The sequence below is a fragment of the Coccidioides immitis genome (assembly GCF_000149335.2).
Source record: "Coccidioides immitis RS genomic scaffold supercont3.1, whole genome shotgun sequence".
NCBI classification, from domain to species: Eukaryota; Fungi; Ascomycota; class Eurotiomycetes; order Onygenales; family Onygenaceae; genus Coccidioides; species Coccidioides immitis.
This window is the reverse complement of record NW_004504310.1, coordinates 4801478-4816379: the sequence shown is the minus strand read 5'-3', so window position 1 is coordinate 4816379 and position 14902 is coordinate 4801478. Positions and strand designations below refer to the sequence as shown.

Below are 14902 nucleotides of genomic sequence, written 5' to 3'. Positions count from 1 at the left end.
TAGCTTACTCGCCATCGCCACCTTCATACTCAGCCCTGCGGTTCCTGCGATGGGCATCGTGCCTAGCATTTCTAAAAGGGGTATATCCGCAGCAATAACCTTCGCAGGCCACGTACGAAACTCCATGCCACAAGGCTGTCGATGCCATTGCTGCTCACACTCTTCCCCCCTTCAATGCTTTCCACAGAAATACTCAGCAGCTTGGAGAGCTTGGAGAGCTTGGAGCGAATTGCGTCGGTAATAATGGAAGCGGCTTCAGCAATAGATGCTATGGATCCTAATTTTGATGCCACGCTTATGACGAATCGGCATCGTCGCTCCGCAGCGTCGCCGTAGCGGTGGAGCTGGTTGAAGCCAGTTGTAAGAAAAGGGGCGAATGCATCCACGAGGGTATAAGTATGCCGCTGGACGCGTACTGTGCTGCTGGTGTCAATCCTGAGGCTATTTGAAAGGGTCTAGTGGCAAAATTCTTCGGGTTGGAATGATATTCGACCATACGGTGGATATCTTCTTCACGAATAGCATCCATCAGGGAAGCCACAGGATTTACGCTGTGAAGTTGTTGGAGGTTCTCGGCTACATAACCTACGGAAAGCAGGACGCCCAGACCAAGTGATGTGGCTGGCAAACCCAGATATACCCGATGCGCGGCGAGAGCATCCTATTAGGTGTTTCCGGCCGCATAATTAGCCTGACCACGGTTTCCCATCACGCCGCCAATGGAAGATAGCATGATGAAAAAATCCATATCTCTCGGGAGACAGGCATGGAGGTTCCAAGGCCCCTGTAGGCAACGATATACCAGACTGTTCTACGCTAATCCATAGAACTGAGAAATAAAATGCTTGTTGAACTGGCAGACTCGTAGTCCGAAGTTAAGCGGTTATTGCTAGGTTTATGGTGTTCGAAGGCAGCTCCGCAGACTATTATTCCCTGGATATTCCGCTAGATACGCGGGAACGAGAAAGGAAATTCAAATATTGGGAGGCATGACCAGTCATCTGGTCACCTAAATGTGCTCATTGACAGCAGGATGATACTGCTACTGTATGGATGCAACATACTTCCGTATTCAAACCATTCGGCTTCTTGAATTGACAGCTCTATTGCATTGGACGCGAACTCCTTGTGAACTCCTTGCACATTGAGTGTGCTTCAAACACTCTCGTTTTGCTTGTAACCAATATTTCGGTACTTTACTGAAGGATGCGGTTGTGCGAATTTTCCAGGCGGGGCAGTGATGTACAATAACCAGCACATACTATAGCCCATGCACGCTGGGTTGGTGGGATATTTTCAGGTCTTTTGTGCATTGGGATTAAAAAATGTCGACCAAACCAGCCGATCTGATTCGTTTTTTCCCTGCTGGTAGCGACACACAACAATTGGGACCTTGAAATGTTAAGTTACCCCAACCGCTGGCATACACATTGGCTCTCATGTGGGACCGGGAACCAGGATGGGTATCGGTGACATTTTAACTCTGGGGTTGCGTGGCGGAGTTTCACAGCAATTGAAGTTGCATGAAATCCTCGGAAATATACTGGAAATTGTTGTACAGCCCATGCTTCCCTAGTATGACAAACATGTGCTATTATTGGTGCGGATTGGGTTCTAGTTCATAACGTTCCATTTATTCCTCTCGCAAGTCCTAAATGAACGGCACATAATTCCTGGGAGCGTTGGAGAGATTTTGTCGCTTATGGACCTCAGTTTGTTGAACTCGTTCCAGTCAGCAAGTTCGTCCCCTTTACACTCCGTTGCTCTAATAAAAGGGAACAAAGAATTGCAACAGAACTGGTGACAATAGGTGATATAAAGGTTGTTGTTAACGAAGTGGTGTATGCTTTTAGTACTCTTCCGAGCTGATCCGGCGGCACGGCGATGCGTAGGTTTGTCGGACCTACGTTGATGACTACCGTTGAATTGACAAGCGGTGCCTCAACGGGAAGAATTCGTTGAAGACTACCCGTAAACACATTTCCGCCGATGGCGAGCGAGAGAGTCCCACCGATGGAGTGGAAAAAGATCATGATCGCATCTACAGGCCGATAAATGAGTAAATTATACGGGAGAGAGGAGGCTCAAGACAAAATACTCACCAGCAGATGAAATATCGTCTCTGTTTGAAACCACCTGCGCGGCAATGTATGGAATTTGCACAGAAGCTCCCATACCTACCCCCGTAATAAATTGATAGACAATCAGGGTGGCGGTGTATGAATTCGGCCCGACCGTATAGAGAAGGCTAGAGCCGATGGCGAAGGCTAGGGCGCCAAACCAGACAAACGGAACATACCAGCCAACCATGCCAACCAAAAGGCCGACAATGAGGGATGTTCCCGCGTTGCTGGCCTGATAGGGCACTACGTCAAAGCCAGACTTTTCGGGGCTAGAGCCTTTGACAGCTTGAAAATAAATGGGTAGATAGAAGACATGACTATACACGGGGTCTGTCAGTCCATTGCTTAGGAAATAATAGATAGATAAGCTCACATGTAGAATCCCATCGCAAGGAAGCAAGAAAAAAAAGATGCACTGAAAATAGTTCTCTGCTTAAACAACAATCTCGGCGGAAGCGTGGCTTTGTCTCCAAGGTGCCATTGAAGGACACAAAATATAGCCAGCACGAGGCTAGCTGCCACAATGCAGCCCCATACCCTAGCGTCAGACCAGGGATAGACTTTCCCCGCCCATTCTATCGCCAGAACAAAGGAGGTAATGCCACCAAGAAGGAGGACTGCACCCAACAGATCCAACTCTACAAGGCGGTTTGTGATGCTTAGGCCAGCAGATGGAGGAGCCATCTCCTTCAAGAAGATGAGGCCTACGACAAAAGCTGCGCCGCCACATGGAAGATTAACCCAAAAACTATGGAAAAATCAGCTTAGGATTTTCGAAGAACTCGTAGCGGATGGAAATACCACCACCGCCAGCCTAGGCGATTTGTAATGATTCCTCCCAGAGGAGGACCGATGATGTTAGACACGGCCATCATGCTTGACAGTAAAGCGATATAAGGGGCGCGTTTCCTCAGTGGAACTGTCTCAGCAACAATGTTCAATCCTCCCGAGAAAAGTGCCGCAGCACCAATCCCCGCTATTGCTCGTCCAACAATTAGCAATATGGACGAAATTGCAGTGGCACAGATCACTGAGCCAAGCTCAAATATGAAGATGCCACTCAAAAATGTCCACTTCATACTGAAATGACTGTAAAGCTTCCCAAAGCTTGGCTGCAGAGCGGTTTGGGTTAATAGATACGATGATCCATACCAGCCAACATCTCCAAGGGATTCGAACTCCGCTGCAATTTTCGGAATAGCGGTTGCTTAGACTATGTAAGCGTGGGGAACAGCTTCAGCGGCAAGGATGTATGTACCTACGATAATGACGTCTATGGAGACCATAAGGGCGCATATGCATAGCGCCAATGTTACTACTGCTAGCTGGAACTGGTTAAAATGTAACCCGTCCTCGGAATCTGTTGTCGCGTTCTCTTCATTCCTCTGAATCGATCCCGTTCTCGCAACTTCCCGGGTTTGGGGAATAAGCTGTGAGGGAGACAGCCTGGTTGGATGTGAGCCCCCAATAAGATTGGGAGCCTCATTCGCCGGAGGCATCAATTTCGGCAATTTTTAATTCTGAGGACCCGATCAGGCGGCATAAAGGGGGAATTCAAAGGGGTGGTCAACGTGCCGATGCACTTTAGGTACGCATGCAGAGGAGGTACGTGCAATCCATAAAAGGTACGGTCCTTACAGCGCAGGTCCTCGCTTTGGGGGGAAAAAAAATTGATGTAAAACGAACACAATTAAAGAGGAAACAAATGCAGACCACAGGCATGGGACTTCGTTTGAATAAGGCTCGGCGTGGCAGGATGGGTCATCGAGAGAGAGAGATACCATCAGCTCCGAACTGGGTGAAACTAAAACACCCGAAACTCCCAGCATGGTTGAATTTCCAATATAGTGTGGGTTACACTGATGTTTGGTTAGACAGACCTAGGAAAAAGATAATCTGATCGGGTCGGAAGAGCTGAATACATACCAGATGGCCGCCCGGTGCAATAGTGCCACAAAGGGAGCTATTCACTGTTTTCTGCAGCTTTTTGTAGCTCTTAAACAAAAGGGTTGATAATGCAATTTGGCTGAACAGGATATCCGGCAGTTAGATAGGTCTAAGGAACCAGGACCACACAATGAAAGTACTTTGTTTTCATGGCAGAGGATCCAATAATGAGGCAGGTACTCTTTTCATTCAGTAGAGCACATCCACACTGAAACTAAGCTCTTCAGATTTTCAAACTTCAGACAGGTAAAGTTGCTGGACTAGGATTATGGATTGCGTTCTAATAAAAGGATCAGCTTCTCTAAGGAACGACTTACCGGACTTCGAGTTTGAATTCATCCAAGGGGCCGTTCCTCATACTGAAGGTATGTGTAGGTCCCTTGAATACTAAGGCTGCTGCTCTCGTAGCTTACATTGAACTAGGCAATTGGTCTCTTTTCACGACGTCTTTTTCACAGTTGCCATTATACAATTATTTTAACCCTCCATCGCCGCAGTCGATTTTGCGGACCGAAGAGGAGGTCGTCAAGCTAATTCAGCATGAAGGCCCTTTTGATGGTGCTATTGGGTATTCAGGTGGCGCTGGGCTCATAGCACAGCTCTTGATCCGACATTTTCGAGAAAACCCCTGGAAACTTCCACACGAACGAATCTTGCGCTGGGCGGCCTTTATCAACGGGGCCACGCCGCTGGAAATATTCCGCCTTTCAGACGTGGAGGCGAGAGTGGGCATCGTAGACGACTCCGCTCCCGAGAGAGAGTTGAAGGAGATCTTCCTTCGGCCATCAAATATCCGAGTGCGAAAAGAGAACGAAAGACACCCTGGTTATGATCCCGAAGAGCTTCGGCGGAACATAATGGCCCTGGAGACGAGACAACTTGCCGATGGCAGACTCTTCATGACTGACGGGCGCATGGGAGGGCCACGATACGAGGCAGCCGTTCAAGGAAGTTTAATCGATATTCCAACACTGCACGTACAATGCCCGACGGTTGACAACCGCCATGGGGGTCTAGAGTTGATGAAGCTGTGCGAGCCCTCCTTGGTGAGAGAGTTTTTTTTCCACAGTCACGGTCATGATTTCCCAAGAGGCCACTATGAAATGAAGATAGCAGAGTTGATCCGTGAGGTAGCAGAGAAACTGTAATAGGGACAGAAGCGGCCAATTGCATTCATCAGTAGCTTGTCCGTCTCCCGGATGGTGATGATTCGGGCCCAATGAGGGGTTGATCACGTGACTCTACCAGTTAGTTAAGTTTGCTAGTTACAGGCTTACAGCACCACCGCCGGTTCGCGACTCTGTCGTCATGCAATCCACCGTCAAGCTACGCCGTGCAAATGCCATGTCCCTCTTCCATTTAAGCATGTCACCGTTAAAGAACCACGAGGAATGGGCCAAGGTCTTGTTTTGTTCGAGACTTGATGGTCCTGTAGGTACACATTGACATAATAACTTTGCAGAGGTGATCTCACTTTGGCGTCACTATTGACGCGCCAGGTAGTGCTATATATCCCTTCTACGCGCCCAACAACCCGCCTACCTCGAACAACGCTCCGTAGGGACAGTCCCCCTTCGCAATTGACCGCTGTATATGTTGGATTTCCATATCATACCCCTCGATTGTGAATAATGGATACGACACGGGTCGCGTTATCATGGGTCCCAGCAGAAGCTCCATCCAGCCAACTCACCGCACAGCTGGAGCAATCCCAGGCCCAAACCACCGATCTAAACATCACCACCCCCAAAGAACATACCGCTTTGCTAGAGAACGATGCCACGACAAAGCAGCCGGCACCTTCCGAAGCAGCTATTGAATTTCCTTCCCGTGCGTGCACGCCGCTGCCATCACGACCCTCTAATTCTAGTAAGGATGACGCTTCTTCCATCGGGACTCCGGCAACTCCGCAGAGGAAAGATAACCCAGCACACGGCCTTTCCCTTAATTTACCCCCGAGACTCTTTTCTAGTCCTTTCAGTCGCGGCCCAGCCTCCCCAAAGCTCGATTCGGCCCATATTTACACTTCGCCTTCCTCCGTGTTGCCGCGACGATCGAGGGGGCTGGATTTCTCCCGGGCTTCGACAAATCTACACCACTCAACATTAGCCGAAGCATCTCCGGATTCTTCTCCAGTTGTGAGTGGCAGAGGTGTGACAATTCCTCAGCGCCGTGCAGGGAATAATGGTGGCTTTGCCTCCCCAAACAACTCCCACAACTACACCTGGTCAGCTTCCGGGCATGGTGACAGGAACATGATATCTAGCTCTGTGAGTAGCATAAATATGATGGACTCAGATTCCTCAAGTTGCAGCGATGAGGACGATGATGGGTCTCTCCTTGCACTGGAACGGGGAGAACCCACCATCTCCACTCCCCAGCCTTCCAGGTCTACGCATAATCTATCGGGCGCACCTTTTCCGAATGTGGCTCAGAGCCCAGCGACAGACTGGATGCATAATCTACCCAGTACGAAGCCCAGTCTTATGAGCTTCCAGCGGGCACGATATCGAGGTCGGACGAGACATAGCTCAACCAGCACAAGCGGCACTAGCTCTAGGCCTAGCCCAGGGCCAAGGTCCCCGCCTGTGATAAAGAGCATCGAAACGATCCCGTCGGGGTATTTTTCTAAGGAAGCTATTATTGCTGATGTCAAGTCACGTCGGGAAAGCTTGAGTCTCGGAACAAACGACCTGCGCTTATCAGATATGAGTGATGATGGCGAAACCAAGCAGGGAGTAAGCAGCTCATCTAGTGGCTCTATTGCCGGAGGTTCCAATCCGGAGTTGGCCCGACGCGGAGTAATACGCCGAGCAGTAACCAGACGGGGGAACCTATTAGTAAGTCGTATTTCATCGTTTGGGAAATACGTAAGACTTACTTTTGCTAACTCAACATGCAATAGCCGAAAACCAAAAATTTTGCTCGAATAAAGGCAACTCTGATGGAAGAAGGCGCTCCAATTGAGAGCGAAGCAAAGCAAGAGGCAGAAGTTATTAGACAGGTGCGGGAGAGTGACACCGCAGTGCCTTCTCTATCACCCTCTTTGATTAATTCGGCGTTGCCATTGGATTCCCGTGAAAATCAGCCAGATACCACCATAACCCATAATCAACCGAAGGCTGATTTTAACCAACAAGCTTCTGAAAACTCTGGAGGGGTACAGTTTTGGAATTCATTTGACGACCGCTATCAAACGCCGCCCCCTTCTATCTACAAAACAAAGGATTCTGTCGGAGATACGGTGATGCAAACTCCACCCGGCCATCCAACACCTTCGTTTGTACAACCACGCCCATTCGGCCCCCAAGCCGTATTGTCTCAAGCGGCTACAGATCTTTCGCAAAGACTGAGCAAGCGGCGTCGAGTTGATGACCTCGACCTTGACCTCGCTTCCTTTAAGCGTCGTGCGGTCTCTCCAGGCACCAGTACTCAGAGCAGCCCAAGTCAATCCCAAGCGTTTTCATTTCCAGAGAGCAGTCAGTCAGGTCATCTGTCCAAAGCCAAAATTTGTCCAACCTCGACCCAGAGCACAAGTAGCGGACATTCACAGCCTGTCAAGCGAGTCGGTTTGCAGGGTATGAGTGAAGCGAACGAGGGATTCATGAACATGACCATTGATTAGGTTGGGGTAGGAGGACTTGTTACTAACAGTAAGCGGAGTGCGACAATTTTTTTCTCGCTGTATCTCGATTCCTACGGATTACTATTATTTGTGGGTTCATCTTTTGGAGTTATTGGCAATCTTAGGGGACTAAACTAAGGAGTTATTATCCCTACTATCACTATTACTATTTATCCGCAGAATCTTTTCAATGGCGAATATTTCTCTGCCTTTCGATAGATTCAATACCCAACTACTATCAGTTATTGATGATCAGCAAGCTGCGGAGTACCACGCCGTGGTTTGGATTCCAACTGTCCCGCCGAATCAAAAGCGCGGCTTTCGCTGACAAGCTGATAGGTATGGTCCAGCAGACCTTCTTCAGACATCATCGCAGCTGTGTCGAAGCGATTTTCTCCGGGCAGCTCTCAAGGCTCCCTTGGTTATGTACTTTGCCTGAGCTTGACCATTTGTTTTGAACTACGACGAGCGAACCATTTAAGGCTTCTTCAGGTGTGAACAGTTTTCGAAAGTGCCTTGAAGAGAATTGTATTCAATATGTACAGCTTGAAGCAATTATCTAAATATGGACAAGCAAAAGAGAGAGAAAATCATCAAGGCTTGAAATTGTCGAAGCCAATTTCGTAAAATGTTTTCCATGTTTTTGTTCATTTTCCACCTCCCAAGGGTTGAAGAAAAAGCCATATCGTTCCTGAACATTTAGCCTGGGCTTTTATTTCTCTCTGAGAGGTCGAATCTCACAGGATCCGTCGAGGAATTAAGCGTTTACTGGCTGACGCCGTTGTTGATGAGGCGGTTGGTGGTACCGCTGCCAGGGTTGCTGATAACTGGGAGAGCCATCCGCTTGATGGTGTCGCAGAGACCGCCACCAGAGCCACGGCCAAGGCCGATGAGATAGGCACCAAGACCGCAAACATGGGGAGAAGCCATGGAAGTTCCGGACAAGCTGCGAGAGCCACCACCGGGTCTGGCGGAGATGATGTCCTGGCCAGGAGCGTAGACATCGACTATTCAAACCGGAATTGTTAGCCAAAAAGCCTTGTTCCACTAGGTGTGGGACAGGACAGGGATATCAACATACCGAGCTGGCCCCAGTTGGAGAAGGAAGCCTTGCCATCACGGACGTGGGAAGCGGCAGCAGTGCAGACAGTTGGTTCAGAGGCGGGGGAGAAGCTGCGAGCATCTCTCTAGAAACGGTGTCGGTCAGTCTTTGCCATGCATGCGTGAATTGGAGTCAAGACTTACGTTATCGTTACCAGCGGCAACGGCAAGGAAGATTCCAGCTCGGACGATAGCAGCGGCAGCCTGGTTGGTAGCCTGAGAGTAGCCACCGCCCAAACTCATGTTGGCGACAGCCCGGCGGGGGTCGTTCTGGCTGGCGTGTTGCATGGCCCACTGCATTCCGGCGATGACAGCGGAGTTGCTTCCGCTTCCATTGCAGTCAAGGACCTTGACAGCGACTAGTCTCGCCCTCTTGGCGACACCAAAGCTGGTACCACCAGTGGTGCCAGCAACGTGAGTGCCGTGACCATTGCAGTCCTCGTTGCGTCGGTCAACGGTGTTGGTACCCCAGACGGCACGGCCACCGAAGTCTGTGTGGCGGATATCGATACCGGTATCGATGATGTAGGCAGTAACGCCCTGTCCTGCGGTAGAGTCATAGCTGTAGTCTCTGCCTCCCGGTTGGCGGGAGGAGACACGGGCAAGACCCCAGGATGGGACATTGCGCTGGGTCTGGATGGCAGAGGCCTTCATAATCTGGTCGCGTTCGATGTATGCAACCTAGATGGACATGTGTCAGCAACCAAAGATACCGGCTCCCGAGGTGAAGTCCTGGATGCCTACTCACATCGTCACGGTTGGCAATCTCCTGGATTGTCTCCTCATCGAAGGTACCGGCGTAACCCATGAAGCCCTGGTTGAAGTTGTAGGTGTGGCGCATTCCACCGACGTTGGTAGAGCCGCGGCGGGCGAGGCGCTCGTGGTGAACGCTTGCAACCCATTCACGGTGAGCATCGAAGTCCTGGGTAGAGGTACCCTCCTTCATCACGACGATGTAGCCGTTGGGGATGTTCTCTGCACCGGGGGCGGAGAGGATTTCTGCTCCATTGACGGAGAGAGCCGCCAGGGCGAGTGGAAGAATCTTGCCGAGGAAAACCATTGTGAACAACCAAAAGACGGATCACTGCTGATGTCCGGATGGATTTGGATGATTCTTTTTTTTCCGTCGTCGAGGGGAGGGAAGAGACGCCTTATATCGTTTTATGGCCATGGACAATCTTGATACAAGTTCACATGCGCTAGCCGCCCTCTCATCAAAAACAGCCCCCGAGGTAGCTCTTGGAACATTACCCGATTGGGAATTGTGCCATCTCGCTCCTCAGAACCAGGGTGGTATTATCGATCCGTGCAGATATCACGCCTTTCACGCTGGATCGAGGACCTGGGTAGCAAAGTCCAATCACCCGTGCACGCGGAGCGAGACCTGAGGCCATCCTGGTGACTCCACCTCAACCAAGTCCTGATTATTAAATGACCGATCGAGTCAACCACGCTGTTTGGTGGGTTGGAGCCAATATCAGCATAACAATGGCAGCGTACCCCGGTCAGAGGGGCGAAAGAGATCACATGGTGCCCCGCCAGAGTTGAGATCTCATCAAAAGGGACAACCGCAATGAAGATCACTTCCAAAGTGCCATCGCTCAAACTAAGATCAAGGACCAGGGCCCCGGATTGTTTCGGGCCGTCATTGCTCGAAAGACCTGGAGAGTTCGCCGACCAGGTGAAGTCAACAATTTGGATGTGGTTCAAGATTCTCCAGGAGCAAGAGTCGGATGTCGACTCGGCTCATCGTTCCAAAACACAAGGCGTTTTAGCAAAATATACGGAAGTTAATTATAGCGATGAACGGAGTACAAGCGTCTAGTCTGTGGCTTGCATTGGCATCCCCTGAACCCCAGAACCCCGGATTCCTCGAAGGTGCATGAAGAGACTTGGGTAATATGGTTATTCGCGGGGAAGTGGCGAGAAACACAAACGACAAAATAAAAGTAAAAATAAAAATAAAAATAAAAAGGACTTTGATAAAGAAGTTGCCCTGATGCCCTTCTCTTCAACGTCATGTGGGGGTGGGTTTCTTTGCTACAGGCCACCTTAAACCCTGCAGATCAAAAGTTTGTTAAATGTTCCTGGAGATCGCGACGTTGATAGGCCGACAGTGCAAGCGAGACGTTGAGCAAGCACTAGCGCCATTGGCAGAGACCAAACATGACCTCGGGATTGTGTGGGATGATATGAGCGGGTGGAGAGGCTGGAAGTTTGGCCCGAAACGTCGTATTTTGGACGGAGTCCCGGGTCTGCGTGGTGAATTGGCCTGTCGATCATCCGAGCAGGGATTCCGGGCATCAGGCGATCTTCACCACACTGGGAGCCGTGAGATTATTCCAGAAGACTCTGCTCGACGGGAGCGATGTTCGTCGATCAAGCGCGGGATATTCCATCCACGGCTAGGGAGAGCACTTCTTCGGCCGTGTTCCCATCAATTTGCTGGCTCATCATCACCGTCTGCGGTTTGAAAGATGGCTACTCACAATGGTCTAGATGGGTTTCCACAGAGCTGGCATCACCTTGTTTCAGAACAAACTGGTGTTTCAGGAACACCAATTCCAGATAATTTCCCTCTGTATTTTCTGCCCAGCAGAAGGTGGCTTTCAAACAAAACAACACGGACAAGCATACAGGCGGAAACATGGCCTGTGAATTGTTGCAGATGTTCCCTGTCTGTCGAGTACCTTTCGAATATCTACGACGGGCTTCGAGAAATTTCGCCTTTCGGAGGATAAATATTTGGACGCGTGGAATGTTCCGGGCATCATAATCTGCTGTTAATTTCTCAATAAAGCAACCCGCCTCCTTCTACCGTGCCTACTGATCAATATAGGGTCCGTCCAAAAGCTGGTCTTTGACGATGAACGTCCTACTGATAACGGATTGGGACCTTGCCCCCGCCTGAGTCTCATTTCAGGTCTTCATACGGAGTATCGGCTCTCCACTTTCCTAAAGTTTGCTGTCAACGCTGCTAGTTGCCGGGAGTTACATCGTTCGTCGTAGGAGCAGTTGAGAGAACTCAACTACTCGCGCCACGCGCGCAGCATCACGCTATCAATGCAGGATTTGTATCCGCAGAGCTGTGGAGTTCGTCAGGCCCGGCAAAGTCCGAAAACACAAAAAAATGGAAAAGAAAAAGAAAAAAGAAAGAAAAAAGGACCGTAGCCATGGGGTGATGTTGTGATGTAACCGTAGGAGCTCATTCATCTTCAACACGGCTCTTCCCTTTGGATTTGCCGCCATCAACCCACGCAGCCGAGTATGGATGTCGGACCACGAAGGCGCTGGCAGGCTGCAGATCATCGACACTCTGGGGTTGCCAAGCAGAGGGCCGGTCGATAGGTCTGGGGTTCAGATACCCAGCCGCACGTGGAGACCGTCATATCCCCACTGTAGTTCGGCTGATCTTGATCGAAAAAGCAAACCCAAGGACCTCGCTTCTCTTAAAGTTGTCCAGTTCAATCAAACGATATACTCCGTGTCCTCCATTAAGATGTCCCACTTCGCCGAACACCCCCCATTGCAACCACCCTTGAAGCAGCCGCCGCAGGCCATCCTTCATTCCGGGGACGAAATCCAATGGCTCCCAATTACCGATGCTCTCGGCCCAATATCGTCATTAAATTGATAGTAGCAGTCGGGGCAATGCACATAATCAAGTAAGAAGGGTGGACACACTTGGCAGTGGGCTCCCCTCAACGGTTCTTCGCGGGGGATAAAACCGGGTGCTACGCGAGCTGAAAAACGCTTTCAGCTCTCATGCCAACCTGGTGATTAATATGCTCATGACGGTTGCACTATGGCGTCAATTATTGACATGACGCTATCCCCTGTCAATGAAGTTGATATTACACAGCCGTTATCCTGACCGTTCTGCATGACGAACTATACGTGAAATTGAGAGGCATGACCCTTGCAACGACGGATCCGGGTATTCGAAGCGGCAGGCTATCGTCCTCGCGTAGCATGATATATTGGGCGGTTTGCGGGAATCTTAGGCCCAGCCGACGAGCATCACACCGCTTACAGGTAAAACACGCCCACCTGGGCTTATCAAAAGGTGACAGAAGACAAGACATTGGGGAGGACTATTAAGTCCTAAAATACCTAATGATATATCATATAAATTGATGCTCCCGTACGGAGTAGTTTTGAAGCACTTGGTGCGCAGAAGAGGCAGCTGTTGAGGTGTGGCTCAGCATATTGCCGTTTATAGTCCGGATCGTCTAGATCGTCCAGATCGTCCCTCTGCGCTATGAAGGTACTTTTAGCGATTTCGGCACTTTTGGGCTCAGCCCTCGCCGCGGCCATCCCTTCCTTGGGATCGGAGTATAATGGATACAAGGTCTTCCGAATTCCGACAGTGGACCAGAACCTCGCCCAAGTTGTGAGGATCATCAAGGAATTGGAGCTTGACACCTGGGAATTTCCAAAGACGGCGGGATCTGCTGCAGATGTCGTGGTTTCACCAAGCCAGCTCTCTGCCTTCGAAGAGGCCACTGCCGGATTGACGGTCGAGGTGATGCATGAAGATCTTGGAGCTTCAATCGACGCTGAATCAGCTGTAGTCAGCACATATGAAGGTACGTTGGACCCTGATTGAAATCGATCGGCGGAGAAGATGCCGGAGAATTGTCGATCTCGCTGACATCCTCCCAGCAGGAAACCTCACCGATGCCTGGTTCAATAGCTATCACAGTTACAATGACCATCTCCAGTTCCTTAGGGATCTGCAAGCTCAGTACCCCGACAACTCGGAGCTGATCACCGCTGGGAACTCTTATGAGAGGCGTCCGCTCCAGGGTATCCACATCTGGGGCAGCCGTGGAAAGGGGAAACCTGGCGTGGTTTGGCATGGAACAATCCACGCGCGTGAATGGATCACCACTATGGTAATGATCTCCCGTCCCGAAGATCCGTTCCCTGCAATGATAGGCAACGCACGATCCTTCAGGTATTCACAGCTTGCATCTAGGTCGTCGAATACATGGCATCGAGTCTGTTATCAGAACGATCCGACGAGACAGTGAAGAGTATTCTTGATAAATATGACTTCTTCATTTTCCCGATCACAAATCCCGACGGTACACCCCCTCGACGCTATTCTATCCGTGAGCAACCACTGATGCGGCCGAATTAGGTTTCGTTTACAGCCAAAGCAGGAGCCGATTGTGGCGCAAGAATCGCCAGCCCAGCAGAAACAACAATATTGGAACAGACTTGAACCGCAATTATCCATACCAATGGGAGGGAAGGGGATCATCGTCGAACCCCAGCGCCGAGACATTCAGAGGCATGTTACTCGTACCTGTTTCAAAATTACTGCATAGGAGCTCCGTGCGTGACGAATTGAGACTAACCGCCGCTGCCGTGAAAAAGGCTTGAGACCAGGCGACTCACCCGAGGTCCAGGCACATACCCGCTTTATGCAGAGTGTTGCACGGTCCCAGGGAGTCAAGATGTATGTGGATTGGCACTCGTACTCCCAGCTTTTCCTGACCCGTAAGTACCCCTCCGTCTCAAACAGTAGAGAGTTGAAGATGCCTGACAACCTCCTCCCGGTTAGCCTACGGATATCACTGCAGCAGGCTTCCACGAAACCACCAGAAGCACATCAGCCTTGCGACAGCCTTTGCTCAGGCGCTGAGAGCGGTTCATGGCACTTCTTTTAGAGTTGGGCCGACATGCAATACAATCTACCAGGTCAATGGAGACAGCGTCGACTGGGCGGTCGAGGTCGGCGGGTTCGAACTCGGATTCGCTGCAGAGCTGCGAGACACAGGTAGACATGGATTTGTCCTTCCAGCGTCGCAGATCAAGCCCAGCGGTGAGGAAACCTGGGCAGGCATCAAGGCTCTGATGGCGAGGATGTGAGCAGGGCGAGATCGGTATACGGCGGATGCCTCGGCGCCTTTCTCTGTATCCTGTATCCCTTATTTGCTGAAGCAACGCTCATGATCAAGTACAGAGCTAGATAGCATTTCAAGGGAAATAATAAATTCGTGTAGTTTAGTACCGTGGTTCGCGCGAAGGCAGTTTTGTTAGTTCCCTCGTAGTAGTTTAACTATTTGTTGATGCGGGTGTGTCTTGGCAACCATCA

The 14902-nt window shown here is 50.3% G+C and overlaps 8 protein-coding genes across 8 annotated transcripts; 5 read left to right on the top strand and 3 right to left on the bottom strand.

The window, feature by feature from the left end:
• Window positions 1-29: 29 nt before the first annotated feature.
• CIMG_01390 (uncharacterized protein) lies at window positions 30-733 on the bottom strand (the record flags this gene model as incomplete). The annotated part of the gene is made up of 3 exons (XM_001247618.2): window positions 30-62; window positions 117-455; window positions 713-733. The coding sequence occupies 3 exons, from the start codon at window positions 731-733 to the stop codon at window positions 30-32; spliced, it is 393 nt and encodes a 130-aa protein (XP_001247619.2).
• A 249-nt stretch (window positions 734-982) lies between these two features.
• Window positions 983-3878, bottom strand: CIMG_01391 (uncharacterized protein). The gene is made up of 5 exons (XM_001247619.2): window positions 3382-3878; window positions 2925-3330; window positions 2497-2871; window positions 2103-2440; window positions 983-2041 (listed from the first exon to the last, which is right to left on the bottom strand). The coding sequence occupies exons 1-5, from the start codon at window positions 3620-3622 to the stop codon at window positions 1710-1712; spliced, it is 1692 nt and encodes a 563-aa protein (XP_001247620.2). The 5' UTR covers window positions 3623-3878; the 3' UTR covers window positions 983-1709.
• Window positions 3879-4338: 460 nt separating this feature from the next.
• CIMG_01392 (uncharacterized protein) lies at window positions 4339-5218 on the top strand (the record flags this gene model as incomplete). Its single annotated transcript, XM_001247620.2, has 2 exons — window positions 4339-4435; window positions 4494-5218. The coding sequence occupies 2 exons, from the start codon at window positions 4339-4341 to the stop codon at window positions 5216-5218; spliced, it is 822 nt and encodes a 273-aa protein (XP_001247621.2).
• Window positions 5219-5365: 147 nt separating this feature from the next.
• CIMG_01393 (uncharacterized protein) lies at window positions 5366-7907 on the top strand. Its single transcript, XM_001247621.2, has 2 exons — window positions 5366-6910; window positions 6976-7907. The coding sequence occupies exons 1-2, from the start codon at window positions 5702-5704 to the stop codon at window positions 7693-7695; spliced, it is 1929 nt and encodes a 642-aa protein (XP_001247622.1). The 5' UTR covers window positions 5366-5701; the 3' UTR covers window positions 7696-7907.
• Window positions 7908-8460: 553 nt separating this feature from the next.
• CIMG_01394 (subtilisin-like protease) lies at window positions 8461-9856 on the bottom strand (the record flags this gene model as incomplete). Its single annotated transcript, XM_001247622.1, has 4 exons — window positions 8461-8702; window positions 8777-8882; window positions 8941-9477; window positions 9545-9856. 4 exons carry the CDS (start codon window positions 9854-9856, stop codon window positions 8461-8463), a joined length of 1197 nt encoding a protein of 398 aa, XP_001247623.1.
• Window positions 9857-10369: 513 nt separating this feature from the next.
• Window positions 10370-11707, top strand: CIMG_12790 (uncharacterized protein; the record flags this gene model as incomplete). The annotated part of the gene is made up of 5 exons (XM_001247623.2): window positions 10370-10620; window positions 10747-10823; window positions 10906-11166; window positions 11296-11450; window positions 11636-11707. The coding sequence occupies 5 exons, from the start codon at window positions 10370-10372 to the stop codon at window positions 11705-11707; spliced, it is 816 nt and encodes a 271-aa protein (XP_001247624.2).
• A 360-nt stretch (window positions 11708-12067) lies between these two features.
• On the top strand, window positions 12068-12430 carry CIMG_10735 (uncharacterized protein; the record flags this gene model as incomplete). The annotated part of the gene is made up of 1 exon (XM_012358884.1): window positions 12068-12430. The coding sequence occupies one exon, from the start codon at window positions 12068-12070 to the stop codon at window positions 12428-12430; it is 363 nt and encodes a 120-aa protein (XP_012214307.1).
• A 627-nt stretch (window positions 12431-13057) lies between these two features.
• Window positions 13058-14676, top strand: CIMG_01396 (secreted carboxypeptidase McpA; the record flags this gene model as incomplete). Its single annotated transcript, XM_001247624.2, has 6 exons — window positions 13058-13385; window positions 13462-13694; window positions 13778-13886; window positions 13943-14095; window positions 14182-14304; window positions 14369-14676. The coding sequence occupies 6 exons, from the start codon at window positions 13058-13060 to the stop codon at window positions 14674-14676; spliced, it is 1254 nt and encodes a 417-aa protein (XP_001247625.2).
• Between the last annotated feature and the right edge of the window lie 226 nt (window positions 14677-14902).